Source organism: Elephantulus edwardii, unplaced genomic scaffold, assembly GCF_000299155.1.
Source record: "Elephantulus edwardii isolate Elephantulus edwardi_28Jun2011 unplaced genomic scaffold, EleEdw1.0 scaffold00266, whole genome shotgun sequence".
Classification (NCBI taxonomy): domain Eukaryota; kingdom Metazoa; phylum Chordata; class Mammalia; order Macroscelidea; family Macroscelididae; genus Elephantulus; species Elephantulus edwardii.
In genome coordinates, this window is record NW_006400016.1 from 970,011 (window position 1) to 983,678 (window position 13,668).

Here is a 13,668-nt window from a genome sequence, read left to right on the forward strand (position 1 = left end):
TTTACAAAAGGCAGACCAGAGCAAAGGGTAGGGGGGCATTAGAATGGACAGGTGCAAACTGATACAATGGAAAATGCACCTTTGACCACAAACTTACTTTAACTGCCCCCATTCTTTAGCACCATTAAGTGGTTAGCCTTTCCTTCCAAAGTCTTTAATTTTCAGATGGAAAGAAAATGGCAGTAATTTAAGAAGAAAGCTGAGCATTATTTGAGATGCTGAATAAGGCCAGGGAAATTAGTCAGCTATTAGGGCCAGGGTTAAAAATTATGGGAGATGGGAATAATTTGACTAAAAGACAAGCTAAGGAAAATAAGAATGATATATTATTCCATGGGTCTAGATGGAAAGTAGTTGTTTTTAACATTTCCTTAACTCTATGTTCAAATAAGTATGCATAGATGCCTATAATTATCTATTAAAATACATAATACATGCGGTCTTAAAAAGAACGAATTTATATAAACAGCTTTCCAGTGCATTACTCAAAATAAAATGGGCCAATAGAGAGAAAATGAAATAGGCTTTGGAGAAAGAAAGAAATGAAATTGAGTAATGATTTAATATTATGCGTGCATCCCTAAATGCTATTGCTATGTTTCCATGTTAAATTCTTTTTTAACAGGTTCAGTGATGCTGCCATTTAAAATGCTTACCTTAAGCAGCATCTACATGGAATGAAAAGATTTCCATATATTCTTATTACTAACATACATTAGCATTGTGCGAGTTGTTTACAATCGTATAAAATACTGCTTTGGCAATTATAAACATAGCAATGTTGGTTTCGTATGGATTCTAATCTAGTGTCTTTTCTAAGTACAGATACATTCTCACAGCAATACTGATTCTTGCATTGAAGGTCCATCTCGATTTCTGTAGTGGTATGCTATAGGTGGGGGCCCTGAATATTGATACCGAGATGAACCGGCATCTTCTAGAGCTGGTGAAGTTCTATACCGCACAGGACTGTCCACAGAAACTGCTGGGAGGTTATGGTCCTGAAAAGTCACATATTTTGGTAAGTTGCTTAAGTGGCTGCGGTTTGTATCTCGATTCCATGATGGTTCGTGCACCTCAGGTCTGTATGCGTAACTTACTTCTGACCATTTTCTGTTTTCTGGTAAATAATCCACTGGAGGAATGATGAATTTCCCATTCTTTGGTGATCCAGAATATCCGCCAGCACCAGTATCAATAGGAAGAACTTCTATTCGACTAGATGGTAACACAATAGGAGTGGGGCGGTTGTAAGATTTCTCTGGAGAAGTATTTACTGAGAAGGTAGAACCATAAGGTCTCCTGGGCGGATGAATTTGCGTCCCATGGCTGAAGTGTGGGGACACGGTACTGCTGTTGGCAGTAGGGTTGTGTTTCGGGGAATTTCCATGGTAAATTGGGGGGTTACTGTAGGATGGTGGGTGTATTATCCCATGATCTTCTCCATCTAGCTGAGACAGATATCTTCCATAACTTGGAGGCTGGACTTTAAAAGTAAAATGGTTTGGTATTCTTGATGGACTGGAACTTGGTTCAGCGTGCTTTCTTGGGCTGCTGGAATAAACCAAAGTCCTTGGACTATGTGAGTGAGCCCTCTCTAGGGCCTCTTCAATAACCGCTCCATTTTCATTTTCTGCTCCAGGCACATTATCATATTGGGAAGCGTTGGAGCCACGCTTACCATCATCAGCATCCAAAACCTTCATCTTTTGCCGTGCATTTGATACTCGAGGATCAGCAGAACCTGGGATGGTGACTAGGAGTGTGGAGTCTGTCAAGTTACCTTTGCCTTCAAAGGCATATTTGGCAGTTTTTTCAACAGCTGATGCAGCAGAAGGTTTATTCCATTTGGGCATAAATTCCTTTTTGATATTTGACGTAGCATTGCTATTTTGGTTAGCAGCTGCATTGGTATACTGCTTGGAATTGTCTTGGGGAACTGATGGTCTTTTCCCTTGAAAATCTACCTCACGCTTAAGCTTTTTATTATCTATTTTATCATCTATGGATTTCTGCCTCGTCTGTCTTACTGTTTCTGGTGTACCAATTCTGCTTGTATGCCGTGGGGAATGCTCATGCTTCTTGTGGGGAGATGCGCCACTCTCTCTCTTGTCGCCTATGTAAGGACTTGACTTGCCAATACTTCTCTGTCCATTGCTTATATGATAAATACCAGCTGACTGAGATTCAGGTGGAAGCTGTCCCAAAGGTTTTTTGGGATATTCATCCTCTTTACCAGGTTCTGGAAGATCTAATTTCGCTCGTTTTAGTTCTACCATAGAAATTTGAAGTTGTTCTATTACAAAATCATCTTCAAAGAAAAAATCCTTTGCCAGGGTTTCCTGAAGAAATTCTACAAGTTCTTCCATAGACAATCTCATTAGATGTTTTTTGTGTAATTTTAAGATTGTATAAGACATAGCAGTAAGAATTCATTCTCCTTCAAATATGTAGATATCCCATATTCTTAGGTTGAGTGTAAATGGAGTTCGATCAAGAAAGCACTGAAAAAACCATTTCATTGTATAAAAGCTTGTGTAGATTTCTTGAGAATCCAAGTGTTGCTTAAGCTTGGACAGAAATTTATTCAGTATTTTTTCATGGTGTTCTTGGAACCTCAAGAGTTTAGGAAAACCTTGGACAAAAAAGCCATGCATAGCATGCTTGGGACCTGAGAATAGTTTGACCAGGGCCCAGAAGGCATCTTCTTCATTCATATACATGAGGAGTAAAGCTGTGATCTGGCTCATTCCCTGACAGTATCCAACTTCCGTATTATATATAGAATAAGCAGCAAGAATGTGGAATAAGGACTGTTGCTTAACACCATATCTGTCTCTAAACATAATATGATCCCTAAACGTGCGGTTGACATCAAGGTCAATCTGTCTGATATCAGGTGAACAACCCCGTGCTCTGTGTTTCTTCTTTCATTTTAGGGATCTCAAGAAGTAAGGCCCAGACTTCACCTCTGAGCTGGAGGGGAATTCCTTTGTATATTCTCCTATGAAACTTTTCAGTGTTCTTGTATTTTTCCCATCCTTTCAGCATTTTCAGCCACTTAGTAGTTCTTTCAATTTCCAGGTGTTTTTGCCGTTCCACAGCTGCATTATGGTATGGGAGCTCCTGCTCATGTAAAAAGCCAAATCTATCTGTGACTTTGTAAACAAGGTAATTAGCATCTTCCCACGGCTCAATCTCTGCACCTTCTCGACCTCTGTCATATTTAGCAACAATTTCAGCTCGCTCCTGGGCAAGTTTGAGTGCTACATCCTGGTCTGAATTCATGACTGGCTATGTCTCTGTATGTTATCCAAATCAGGTGTTAAACCAAAATTTGCTGTCCAAGGTTTCTCAGAGGAATTCATGTCCTGTCTCAGGACTGTCCCGTCGGCAGAGGATGTGGGCAGTGGGCAGAGGGGGAGTCCCGGGCCGCAGAGCAAGACCTGGCGCGGCTGCGCTGCGCGACGGCGGCGGCTTATTACTGCAGTGCCCTTCGCCCCATTGTTTCCCTTCCAAGAGGATCCCGGCGAAGCTGAGCCCGGGAACCAGGAAGTTCCCCGGCGCGACACCTCCTGCCGCCCTGGATAACTGTTTCAAGTACAGGGTAACTAACTAGCTCATTGCCATCTAGTCTGAACACTCATAGTTGACCCTCCAGCAGGTTTCTGGGCTGTAAACCACACAAAGAGAGACTGCCCATTTTTTAAATTATTATTAATTTTAATGAAAGTTCACAGAGAACATTGGATTTCCATTCATTCATTGTTCCACTCTCCTCCCCGCCCAACCTCCCCCAACAGTTCCCTCCTGTTTTATTATTTTGTGTGTGTGTGTGTATCGTCAAATTAGATCTGACTGGTACAGGAGGAGATTGTCCCTCCTTTTCCAGCAGAGCATCTGGTAGATTCGAACCGCATACCGAGGGGATTGCAGTGCAGCTTCTTGCCTCTAGGCCACCAGAGCTCCCTCGCTCCTCTCTTTGAAAAGTAAAAGAAAAATTCTTTCACTGTTATACAAGCCCTTCCCCCAAGTCCACTCCACTATGCAGCCTTCTTTCTGGACTCCTATCATGACAATAATACCTAATCACATATCTCCTTTAAATGGTTCTCTCCCATAGGGGAGCTCTGGTGGCCTAGGGGCAAGGAGCTGCAACTATAATCCCAGAGGCAAACGGTTCAAATCCACCAGATGCTCTGCCGGGGAAGGAGGGACAATCTCCTCCTGTACCAGTCAGATCTGATTTGACGGTACACGCACACAAAAATAAAAAAATTTAAAAAAAAATGGTTCTCTCCCTCATTTGTTTCAATGCAGTATAATAATTTATCCCATCTTTCTCAGTCTTCCCCCAACCCGATGTCAGTCCCGTTTTACAACAGTGACATTATGGAGTATTTGTCTTTTTGTGACTGGGATATTTCACTCAGCATAATGTCCTCCAGGGTTACCCACTTTGTAGAATATTTCATGAGTTCCTTGTTTTTCAATGCAGCTTAGTATTCCATTGTTTGAATATACCACAGCGTCTCTATCCATTCATTTGTTGATAGGCACTTGGGCTGTTTCCAACTCTTTGCTATTGTGAACAAAGCCGCGATAAACAAGGGTGTGCATATCTGCTGGGGTGGCGGTTATGGTTTCTTTGGGATATATTCCCAGTAGTGGATTGCTGGGTCAAATGGTATTACTATTTACAACTTTTTGAGAAAGCGCCATACTGCCTTCCATAGTGGTTGCACCATTTTACACACCCACCAACAGTGAATAAGGGTTCCAGTTTTTCCACAACCTCGCCAGCATTTGTTGTTTGCAAGACTGCCTATTTTTCACCTGCAGAGCAGCTAGTATATTCCAACTGCCACCTTTTGGTTAGCAGTGCAACTCTCTACAGACTAGGTTACAAGATAGCAGTCCCTAGAAATGAAATAGTCTGGAGTCATATTGTTTTTCATCTCACAGAGTTCCTGGTGAGGAAAGTTCCTATTTCAGAGGCTTATGAGTAATATTCAGTGAAAATATGCACATAATGTGCAAAACACTATGCTTAGCACAAAGTAAACATCCAATAAATGCTTCAGAATATCAATAACCATGCTTCTACTGCCAAAAGATACCACTCACTTGTGGCTCCTGAGTTGGGACAGACTCCTAACTGACCCTCTATTAGAGTGCTGAAGCTGTAAATTGTATCCAAAGTAGATTCAAATCTACCAGTGAGGCTCAGCAGTACAATTGTCAATGGACAATACCACCAGCCCTCCCTCAAAAGATACCAGGGAATCCACATTGAGAATCGTGGTTTTTATTGGGAAATATCAGCAGATATGGTGGGAAATGGGAATAAGTCTTAGTGGGCTCAAGAGTGAGATTAGAGAACAAGAACCCATCCTGGGAAAATGAACCTGTGCAGAAGGTGTCAGGGGGTACCCAGAGGGATAGTGAAGGAGAGGTAGTCCCCAAGGGCACCCCAGCGGGGCCGGTAGATCTGGAAGATGGTGATCCAGGTGGTGAGCACAATCACCCAGAAGAGGAAGCCCACAGCTGAGCGCCAGACATCTAAGGGGGAGAAGAAAAGTGAGGGTTGTTGGTTTCCAGTTGCTTTCTGAGCTCCCTCAGGGCAGCGTTCTCCTCGCTTCAGCAGAGTCCCAGAGTTCTGGAACCTTCCCCTTCCCTCCGTGTCCCGGACTCACAGCCCTTGATTTGGCTCTGCTCCGTGTAAGCCGGCACCAGGAAGGCCTCTCGGAAGAACCAGAAGATGTTGACTAACCAGAGGAAAGGCAGGAAAGCAAACCCACCTACGGAGAAAAAAAGGCATGAGGGCCATAAGGCAACCGAGACCTTCCCCATCACCCTCCAGGCTCAAATGAGATCTAGTGCGAGGTCCTTTCCCACACAAGTGCCAATGGAGAGTGCTCTGCTGTCAGGGGCTCAGGAGTCTTGAATCCGCCTGGGATCCAAGAAATCTCATGCTTCAGTCATTCCTTTCTCATGATCTAGGAATTCAAACCTCAGCACCCTGCTCCCTGGGTCCCTACACTCCACTTCGCCCATGCCCAACGAGTCAACTCTTTCTTGCTTCTCTCCCCCAGGAACACAGGCCGCCAAACCCCTCTTCCAACAGACCTAGGATTCCAGCCCCACCCCTCCTCTCTTGGGACCCAAGAATTGCTTCCCTTCAGACTCCAGAGTCTGTGATTCCATCCAGTCACTTTATACCATAGGCGGACGAGTTCAAGCTCCCAGATCCTCCTCCCTCAGGCATAGTCGACCAGTCCCGTCCTGTCCCCGCCATCCCCCGCCCCCTTTCTCCCAGGACCCTACGCCCTCACCAAGGTAGTACTTCCGGCACAGGTTCAACTTCTCCTCGTTAGACACTCGTTCCAAATTCATAATTGCCCAGAGGATGCGCTGTCCCAAGGGTCTGCAAGGGAAGACCCAAATCTTGATCCTTAAGTGACAGAGAGGAGGATCCCGAATAACCACGCCCCTATCACGATAAAGGGAAGACAACTCAGGGTGGCGTTGCTGGAAGATAGACATCTCCACACCCACCGACAAGCTTATTGTCTGAGATCTTCTCTGTATTTAATGCACTGCGCGAAACAACCCCCGACTCACCAGGGTGATGCTCTGGCTACTAGCAAACACAGACCTCTGCGCCAGATATCGCAAGGCCTTCTGAAACTTGTAGTCTTTTCTTTTTCTAGTCCGGCACCGTTGTACGCATGCGCTCTCAGGAAACTCCGTCAAGTAATGCCGTTTGGAAGGCGAGGCCTCTGATAACCCTCAGGCATTGAGGGAGCTTCTAGGCGAGTGAGCGGCGCCCCTGAGGCAGCGCGGAACTACACTTCCCAACGCCCCTACAGAACGGAAGTGACGCAAGGGGCAGGTCGACTAGAAGGGTTCGGGTAAAAATGGCTGAATATTTAGCTTCCATATTCGGGACTGAGAAGGACAAGTGAGAATGGGCGCAGGGAGTGGCCCTTCGGGGGGAGGACGGGCAGGAACAAAGCACTGGGGTCCCTGACGGCTGGGCTGCTTGGGGCGGTGCTTCTGGGGTGTCCGGCCTCTCCGGCCCTCGGTTCACCTCTGTCTTTGCACCTCTTCCAGGGTTAACTGCTCTTTTTACTTTAAGATCGGGGCCTGCCGGCACGGGGACCGGTGCTCCCGGCTTCACAACAAACCGACGTTCAGCCAGGTGAGGCCCAGTGCGGAACTCTGGCGGTTAACACCTCTTGGTACCTTCTCCTGCGACCGTCCTTTTCCGGGTCCCTAACGCCCACTTTACTGCTTGTCCATCTTCAGGCCCCACCCCTAGGGACCTAGCCACGCCCCGCACGTGCAACCTACACCCTTGGGCTCCCTGTCACCGCTGGGTCCTCCTTTTGGTTTCCATTGAGCTAAGCATCGCTGCTCACGTTCCTCAACTTGTCACTTTCACTGTTAGTCTCTGTTCCCAGCTTCCCAAAACCTTTGTACATAACTCTGTCTGTGCTCAGCCCCTGCTCCTTTTAATTCCATTTAGACTATTGTGCTGCTCAACCTGTACCGGAATCCCCAGAACACAGCCCAAACCGCAGACGGATCGCACTGTGAGTGAGGGGCAAGGCCTGGGAGCAGGGCGGACAGCCCCCGATAGGCTCCCCTCCTCATCCCATCCTGCCCCCCTCCTCCAGGTCATGTCAGCGACGTGGAAGTGCAGGAACACTATGATAACTTCTTTGAGGTGAGGGTTGGAGAGGACGGGGTGGGTGGCCTGTGGGCCAGGAGTTAACGGTGTTCCTCCTTGTCTTCTGCAGGAGGTGTTCACGGAACTGCAGGAGAAGTATGGGGAGATTGAAGAGATGAATGTGTGTGACAACCTGGGAGACCATCTTGTGGGGAACGTCTATGTCAAGGTGTCTACCATCCTTTCACTGCTGTTGTTCTTGGGTTCTGTCCAGTAGGTTCCAACTCTTAAGAGACCCTGTGTACAAAAGTATGAAACTAGCATCCAGTCCTGTGCCATCCTCACCGTGGTAGCTAATTTTGAACTTATCATTGAAGCCACTGTGTCGATTCGTCTCATCAGGCATCTCCCTCCCTCTTTTTGCTGACATTCTTTCAAACATGATGTCCTTCTCCAGGACATGAGCCCTCTTGATAGCATGTCCAGAGTATGTGAGATGAATTGTCAGCGTTCTTGCTTCTCAGGACCACACGGGCTGTACATCCAAATATAATAGTTCCTTTTCTAGCTAGCTCACTGCTGTCAAGTCAGAACTGACTCATAGCTAACCTTCCATTGGGTTTCCAAGGTTGTAAATTGCCTGTGAGAATGCTCAGCTTTCAAAACCACCAAAAAAGGAGTTTGGGTTAGTAGCAAAATTTCCTAAGGACTATGCCGCCAGAGACACCCTTTCCCACACCATAGTTCAAAGGCATCAATTGCTCTTCAGTCTTCTTAGTCATTGTCCAGCTTTTGCATGCCTATGAAGCTCTCAAAACTAACATGGTGTGGGTCAGGCCCGCATTCATCTACAAAACGACCTCTTTGCTTTCTAACACTTAAAAAAAATCTTTTGCTGCAGAGGTACTCCATGAAATGTCACTGCTGCTTCCACGGTACTGACTGTGGATCTGTGGAAAATGAAATCCTTGACGACATTGTTTTCTTTCTTTATGGTTATTTTCTTGCAAGGATTTTTTTTTAAAGTCAGTGTGCCATTTATAATGAAGGGTATGATCTTTGAGCTTCGGTAGAAAGTATTTTAAGTTGTCATTGCTTTCCTAAAGCAAAGTTGTCATCTATATATCACAGATTGTCAGTGAATCTTTCTTCAGTCCTCTTGTGGTATTCTTCATATAGTGCAGCTGTTTGTGTTATTTGCTCAGCATGCAGACTGAATAGATATGGTAAAAGGGTACAACCCTTTCCTGATTTTAAACCATATAAGTAGCCTCTTGTTTTGCTCAGATGACTAATTTTGGCATGTGACAGAATCTACATGAACACAGTTGTCTAGAATTCCCATTCTTCATAATGTTACCCAAAATTTGTCATGATTCACAGTCATATATTTTTGCAGTAATCCCTAAAACACAGGTAAACATCTTTCTGGTTTTTGCCTTCAGCCAGGTTGCATCTGACAAACATCAGCAATGATAACACTCATTTTGCAGCCTCTTCTGAATCTAGCTTGAATGTCTGGCAGTTCCCTGTCCATATACTATTGCTTCCATTTTAAATTCTATTCAACAAAACTTTACTTTCATGTGATATTAATAATACTGTTTGAACTTTTACTTCATTATTTTTTCCATTTGCTATCTAATGCATTTTGTTCTTTTTTTCCCCTTTTTCTTCTTTCTCTCCTGTCTTTTTGATGAATGACTTTTTGCTTTCTTCATGTATGAATGATATCATTTCACAACCTGCCTAGTCTTCAGTCATTACTGTTTAGTGTGTCACAACTGTTCTTGAGGTGATCCTTAAATCCAGGTAGGATGTACTCAGGGTTGTACTTTGGCTCCCATGGACTTGTTTTCATTTTCTTCCACTTAAACTTGAGCTTGCATATGAGCCTCAGAGCCCAGATGCAGGGGCATTTTGGTATGAAATAGGCACCATCGAAATCTCTTAGCTTGAGGTTCATCGTTAAATCCTGCCCTTCCTCACAGTGGCTAGCTAAGTCTCCTTAAGATTTCAGTATTTGATTGTCAACCCTGGCCCACTCTCCCCGTAGTTCCGGCGAGAGGAAGATGCAGAACGGGCGGTGACGGAACTTAATAACCGCTGGTTTAACGGGCAGGCTGTGCATGCGGAGCTGTCTCCAGTCACTGACTTCCGGGAGTCATGCTGTCGACAGTATGAGATGGGGTATGGTGTGAAGGAATGGCATGGGCACCTGGGACCCTGGGCTCTGAGTATGTGAGAGGGCAAAGGCTGGCAGATAACCCCCTCCTGTACGGCCTCTCTCTAGGGAATGCACGCGTGGTGGCTTCTGCAACTTTATGCACCTGCGACCCATCTCCCGGAACCTCCGGAGGCAGCTCTATGGGCGGGGACCTCGGCGCAGGTACCGCAGACCCACCTTCTAAGAGTTTTTGTTTCCCAAGGGCAGCCCATGTACCCTTAAATGATTCTGATACTGTGTCAGACTCAAATAGCGTTCCAAGCCCTTTGTAACCCTAAAGCTTAGCCCCAGGCTCCGTCTGAGATCAGTCCTTAAGTTATAACCCTCAAAAAAAACTGCTTGAATTCTTGTACCATGTTGTGTGCTATCAAGCTAGAACTCTGCGCTGACCCTCCAGCTGGTTTACAGAGGCTGTAAATCGCATGGAGGAGAGTGCCCATATTTCTCCTGTGGAGCAGCTGGTATGGATTTGAATCTCATGCCTTTGGGTTGGTAGCACGACTCCTTATCACTAGGCCACCAGAGCTCTTTTTCCTCTACCATGACCGGTCAGAATTTCCAGTGACTATTCTCAGCAGGCACCTGTGCCCCACCCGAAAGCAGGGATGCAGATCCAGCAGGCACCACCGGTCACTTCCCATGGCTCTCACCCTCTACTTTCCACTCCTGCTCCCAGGTCGCCCCCAAGGTCCCATACTGGCCATCGTCCCCGAGAAAGGAACCGACGGTATTCCCCAGACCACCGACATGGCCGCTTTTGAAACCCTGGCCCCTTGCCCTTCCTTCCTGGACAGGCACAGTTCCTGGTCGGCCTTTTCCTCCGCGCTCCCTCCCTTCCTTGTCCCCCCTTCCCCTGGCTCTGGAACACCATGATAAAATCTGTTGGATACAGTGACTCAATAAAGTACGTATTTGATAGCTTTTGCGTTGAAGGTTTTTTCCCACCCCCGTATCTCCTGACAAAAGGGGAAGTAGGGCTGGGTTCCGGTTAGAAGCAGAGCAGCTGAACTTCGCACAACAGGTGGGGAAGCAGTAGGCTTGGGGTCCTGGGTCCAGGAAACCTTCAAATGGGATGGGTGAGGTGGGCTGGGGTGAGGTGCGACCCACTGAAACCACACAGCACATCTATTCAAAGCAGACCAAAGAGGGAGGTGCCTGCTTTGTGGGTGGTTAGAGGATTCTCCGCCATGAGATTCAAGCCGCTAAAGTGGGGTGACTGCAAATCAAGTGGAGGGGCATCTCAGCAAATTAAGACTGGGTCCTCAATGCCCAGTATCTCAAAACAGGAACTGGTGGGATCCTATCAGTGATGTTTCTGTCTGCTGAGCATTGTTCCAAGGGCTGTATTTCTAGCAGTAATTTTCATTCTTAAAAAGCTTGTGAGACAAGTACTGTTTGCTCATATTGAGGATGGGAAGAGAGAGGACAGGAAAGTGAGGAAATACAGCAGCATCTAGGATCTTGGCCTCAAATTCCTGGCTACCTGGCGGCCATAAGGGTCTTTTTTATAAAAGGGGCTGGGATGGGAAGAGGAGGCAGATTCCTGGCCTCCTAATGTGTCTGAGGGTCTGAGACCCCACATACACTGCTTCCTTCCTCCAATATCTTTTCCTGGAAGGTGCAGTAGAGGCTCTGTGGCCGGAAATCCTGCGGTCACTTGGGGTCCCGTCTCAAGCTGAAGGCTCCACCCTCATGGGTCCTCAGCACCTTCTGATGACTGTGCTGCTCGTGGCCTATGCAAAGCCAACGAAGGCCTCCCAGTTCTGCAGCTACCTGGCGTCCTGGAACCCAGACAAGAAATGCTGCTTTAGTTGCCTAGAGCACTTCGGGCCACCTCCCTGCCCAGGTGAGAAACCAGGAACAGGCCTATGTGGGCATCCAGGGCCTGTGACCAAGTATTAGGGGAAAAAGAGGCACCGAGCCTATGGGGTACTATTGGGTCCTGTGATGCTTACTAAGGGGTGAAAGGGTGGTGGGCTCTATGGACTTGGGGTTGAGTCTGTGCCAAGGGCTCCCACAGACAGGACAGCACCAGAGGGACAGAGCCTGTAAAAGTCAGCATCTGGCAGGTGGGTTTTGTGTAGAGAAAGCAGGTGTGCATCAGGATAGGTAGGGCCTGTGTTTTGGGAAAGGTTTTGAGAAAGGTAGGTCTTGGGTAAGAGGACTGGGGTGTGAAGTGCTAAGGGGCATGTAAAATCAGAGCAGGGGTGAAAAGTGAACCCCTCACCTGTCCGTCTTCCTTTAGACCAGGAGTTCATAGAAAACTGTGGAATGAGCGACACAGGCGATTACCGAAAATACCCCTTCAGAAACTGTTCCCCTGGACAGTGCAACCCTGATGGAGCAGAGCTGTGTAGGCCCTGCGGGGCCCCACCCTCAGCTCCCACCAGTAGCCAAGGTGGAACCCAGAGTCGCTGTAGAAAGGTGCGAACCAGGCTCCCAAGGGCAAAGGCAGGGAGAGGGTGCTAAGAGCTGAGGGGGCACTGTCTAGGATTGGGGAGGTGTGGCCTGAATCCTAAGGAAAGGGTGTAGTCCCTGACGGGGGTGGGATATGGTCATAGAACTGATTAAGAGGTGGCTAGGTAAAAAGTGTGTGCAGGGTATAGATTGTGAGGGGCAGGATCAAAGGCAGGGATGTGGCCCCCTCGAAGGCTGTAACGCTGGAAGGTTGGGCCAAATGAGTTGGGAGGGAAGCATAGCTTCACTTTCACCTTTATTCCCAGAGGCCCATCCCTCCCAAGAAGCCCTGCAATCGGGCCTTTACAAAAGCCGCTGTCCTACCCACCCAAGAGATCAGCTCACCTGTCCTACCCACCCAAGAGATCAGCTCACCGGCGACTTCCAGTCTGTGGCGGCCTACTTATCGGCAGCACACCTCCAAAGGCCGTCCCTTTGAGCTCACCTTCCTGAATTTCACCCTACCTGTGGTGGTGGTCTTCCTCGTGGCCTTCTTACTGATCCTCCTGCTCGCTGTGCAAAGGCAGTGTGGCTGGGAATGCAAGAAGCCCGACCCCCTTCCCTTACTTTGCAGCAGCCAAGACCCCCCTGTCCACTTGCATTTGCCCTCCTCAGGCTCTCTGAAGGCCTCAGAACTGGGATGTGCGCACGTTTCTCTGCTTCCCTTCCGGGGCACAGGTGAGTTAGGCTAGGGGATCAGGGCAGTGCAGGTGGACTGGAGGGCCTCCCTCATACCCCTTTAATCCACCTCATCTGACCCCCAGAGCTACTGGCCCTGGAGAAGCAGCCTGTCTCTCGCCTCCTGGATGAACTGGAGGTACTAGAAGAGCTGATTGTGCTACTGGACCCCGAGCCAGGCCCAGGTGGGACCCCTGCCTGTGGCACCACTCGACACCTGGCCGCGAGATACGGACTGCCTTCTGCCTGGTCCAACTTTGCCTACTCGCTTCGGCCCAGTCGCTCCCCACTGCGGGCCCTGCTTGAGATGGTTGTAGCAAAAGAGCCCACTGCCTCTCTGGGCCAGTTTGCTGTGTACTTGACCCAAGTCGGGCGTGCTGATGCATTGCAAGTGTTGGCCAAGCTCAAATGATCTGGAGTAGCCAGCCTCATACTCAATAAAGCTTCCTTTGAACCTGTCTCCTGTCTCGGGGCCTTATGAAGGAACTCGGTAATCCTAACTGAGCCAAGAACTGTCATTCTTCCTATGAGTAGCACAGGAGTGGGTCAGGTGGCCCCAGATACCTCATGTGATGCCTTGCTACCCTAGGGATGGCTGATGCCCTGGGGCCCAGCTGTGCTCTCATCTGGA

General features: G+C 47.8%; 3 protein-coding genes and 1 pseudogene across 3 annotated transcripts; 2 read left to right on the top strand and 2 right to left on the bottom strand.

Annotated features, from left to right (window-relative positions):
• Positions 1-833: 833 nt before the first annotated feature.
• On the bottom strand, positions 834-3,303 carry LOC102861567 (annotated as a pseudogene).
• Positions 3,304-5,422: 2,119 nt separating this feature from the next.
• Positions 5,423-6,396, bottom strand: PSENEN (presenilin enhancer gamma secretase subunit). Its single transcript, XM_006899668.1, has 3 exons — positions 6,336-6,396; positions 5,697-5,801; positions 5,423-5,562 (listed from the first exon to the last, which is right to left on the bottom strand). Exons 1-3 carry the CDS (start codon positions 6,394-6,396, stop codon positions 5,423-5,425), a joined length of 306 nt encoding a protein of 101 aa, XP_006899730.1.
• Positions 6,397-6,878: 482 nt separating this feature from the next.
• On the top strand, positions 6,879-10,663 carry U2AF1L4 (U2 small nuclear RNA auxiliary factor 1-like 4). Its single transcript, XM_006899669.1, has 6 exons — positions 6,879-6,964; positions 7,117-7,204; positions 7,806-7,904; positions 9,732-9,865; positions 9,969-10,064; positions 10,579-10,663. The coding sequence occupies exons 1-6, from the start codon at positions 6,921-6,923 to the stop codon at positions 10,661-10,663; spliced, it is 546 nt and encodes a 181-aa protein (XP_006899731.1). The 5' UTR covers positions 6,879-6,920.
• Positions 10,664-11,594: 931 nt separating this feature from the next.
• Positions 11,595-13,518, top strand: IGFLR1 (IGF-like family receptor 1). Its single transcript, XM_006899717.1, is given in 4 exon segments — positions 11,595-11,748; positions 12,148-12,326; positions 12,626-13,037; positions 13,124-13,518. Coding segments are annotated over 4 exon segments (1,140 nt in total).
• The last annotated feature ends 150 nt before the right edge of the window (positions 13,519-13,668 follow it).

Excerpts from the sequence above, each read along its gene's own strand:
- PSENEN (XM_006899668.1), bottom strand. The coding sequence starts at position 6,396 with ATGAATTTGGAACGAGTGTCTAACGAGGAGAAGTTGAACCTGTGCCGG. Across the intron at positions 5,802-6,335 it reads GTGCCGGAAGTACTACCTTG|GTGGGTTTGCTTTCCTGCCT; the intron begins GTGAGGGCGTAG and ends TTTTCTCCGTAG. Across the intron at positions 5,563-5,696 it reads GCAGAGCCAAATCAAGGGCT|ATGTCTGGCGCTCAGCTGTG; the intron begins GTGAGTCCGGGA and ends TCTCCCCCTTAG.
- U2AF1L4 (XM_006899669.1), top strand. The coding sequence starts at position 6,921 with ATGGCTGAATATTTAGCTTCCATATTCGGGACTGAGAAGGACAA. Across the intron at positions 6,965-7,116 it reads TTCGGGACTGAGAAGGACAA|GGTTAACTGCTCTTTTTACT; the intron begins GTGAGAATGGGC and ends CACCTCTTCCAG. Across the intron at positions 9,866-9,968 it reads TGTCGACAGTATGAGATGGG|GGAATGCACGCGTGGTGGCT; the intron begins GTATGGTGTGAA and ends GCCTCTCTCTAG.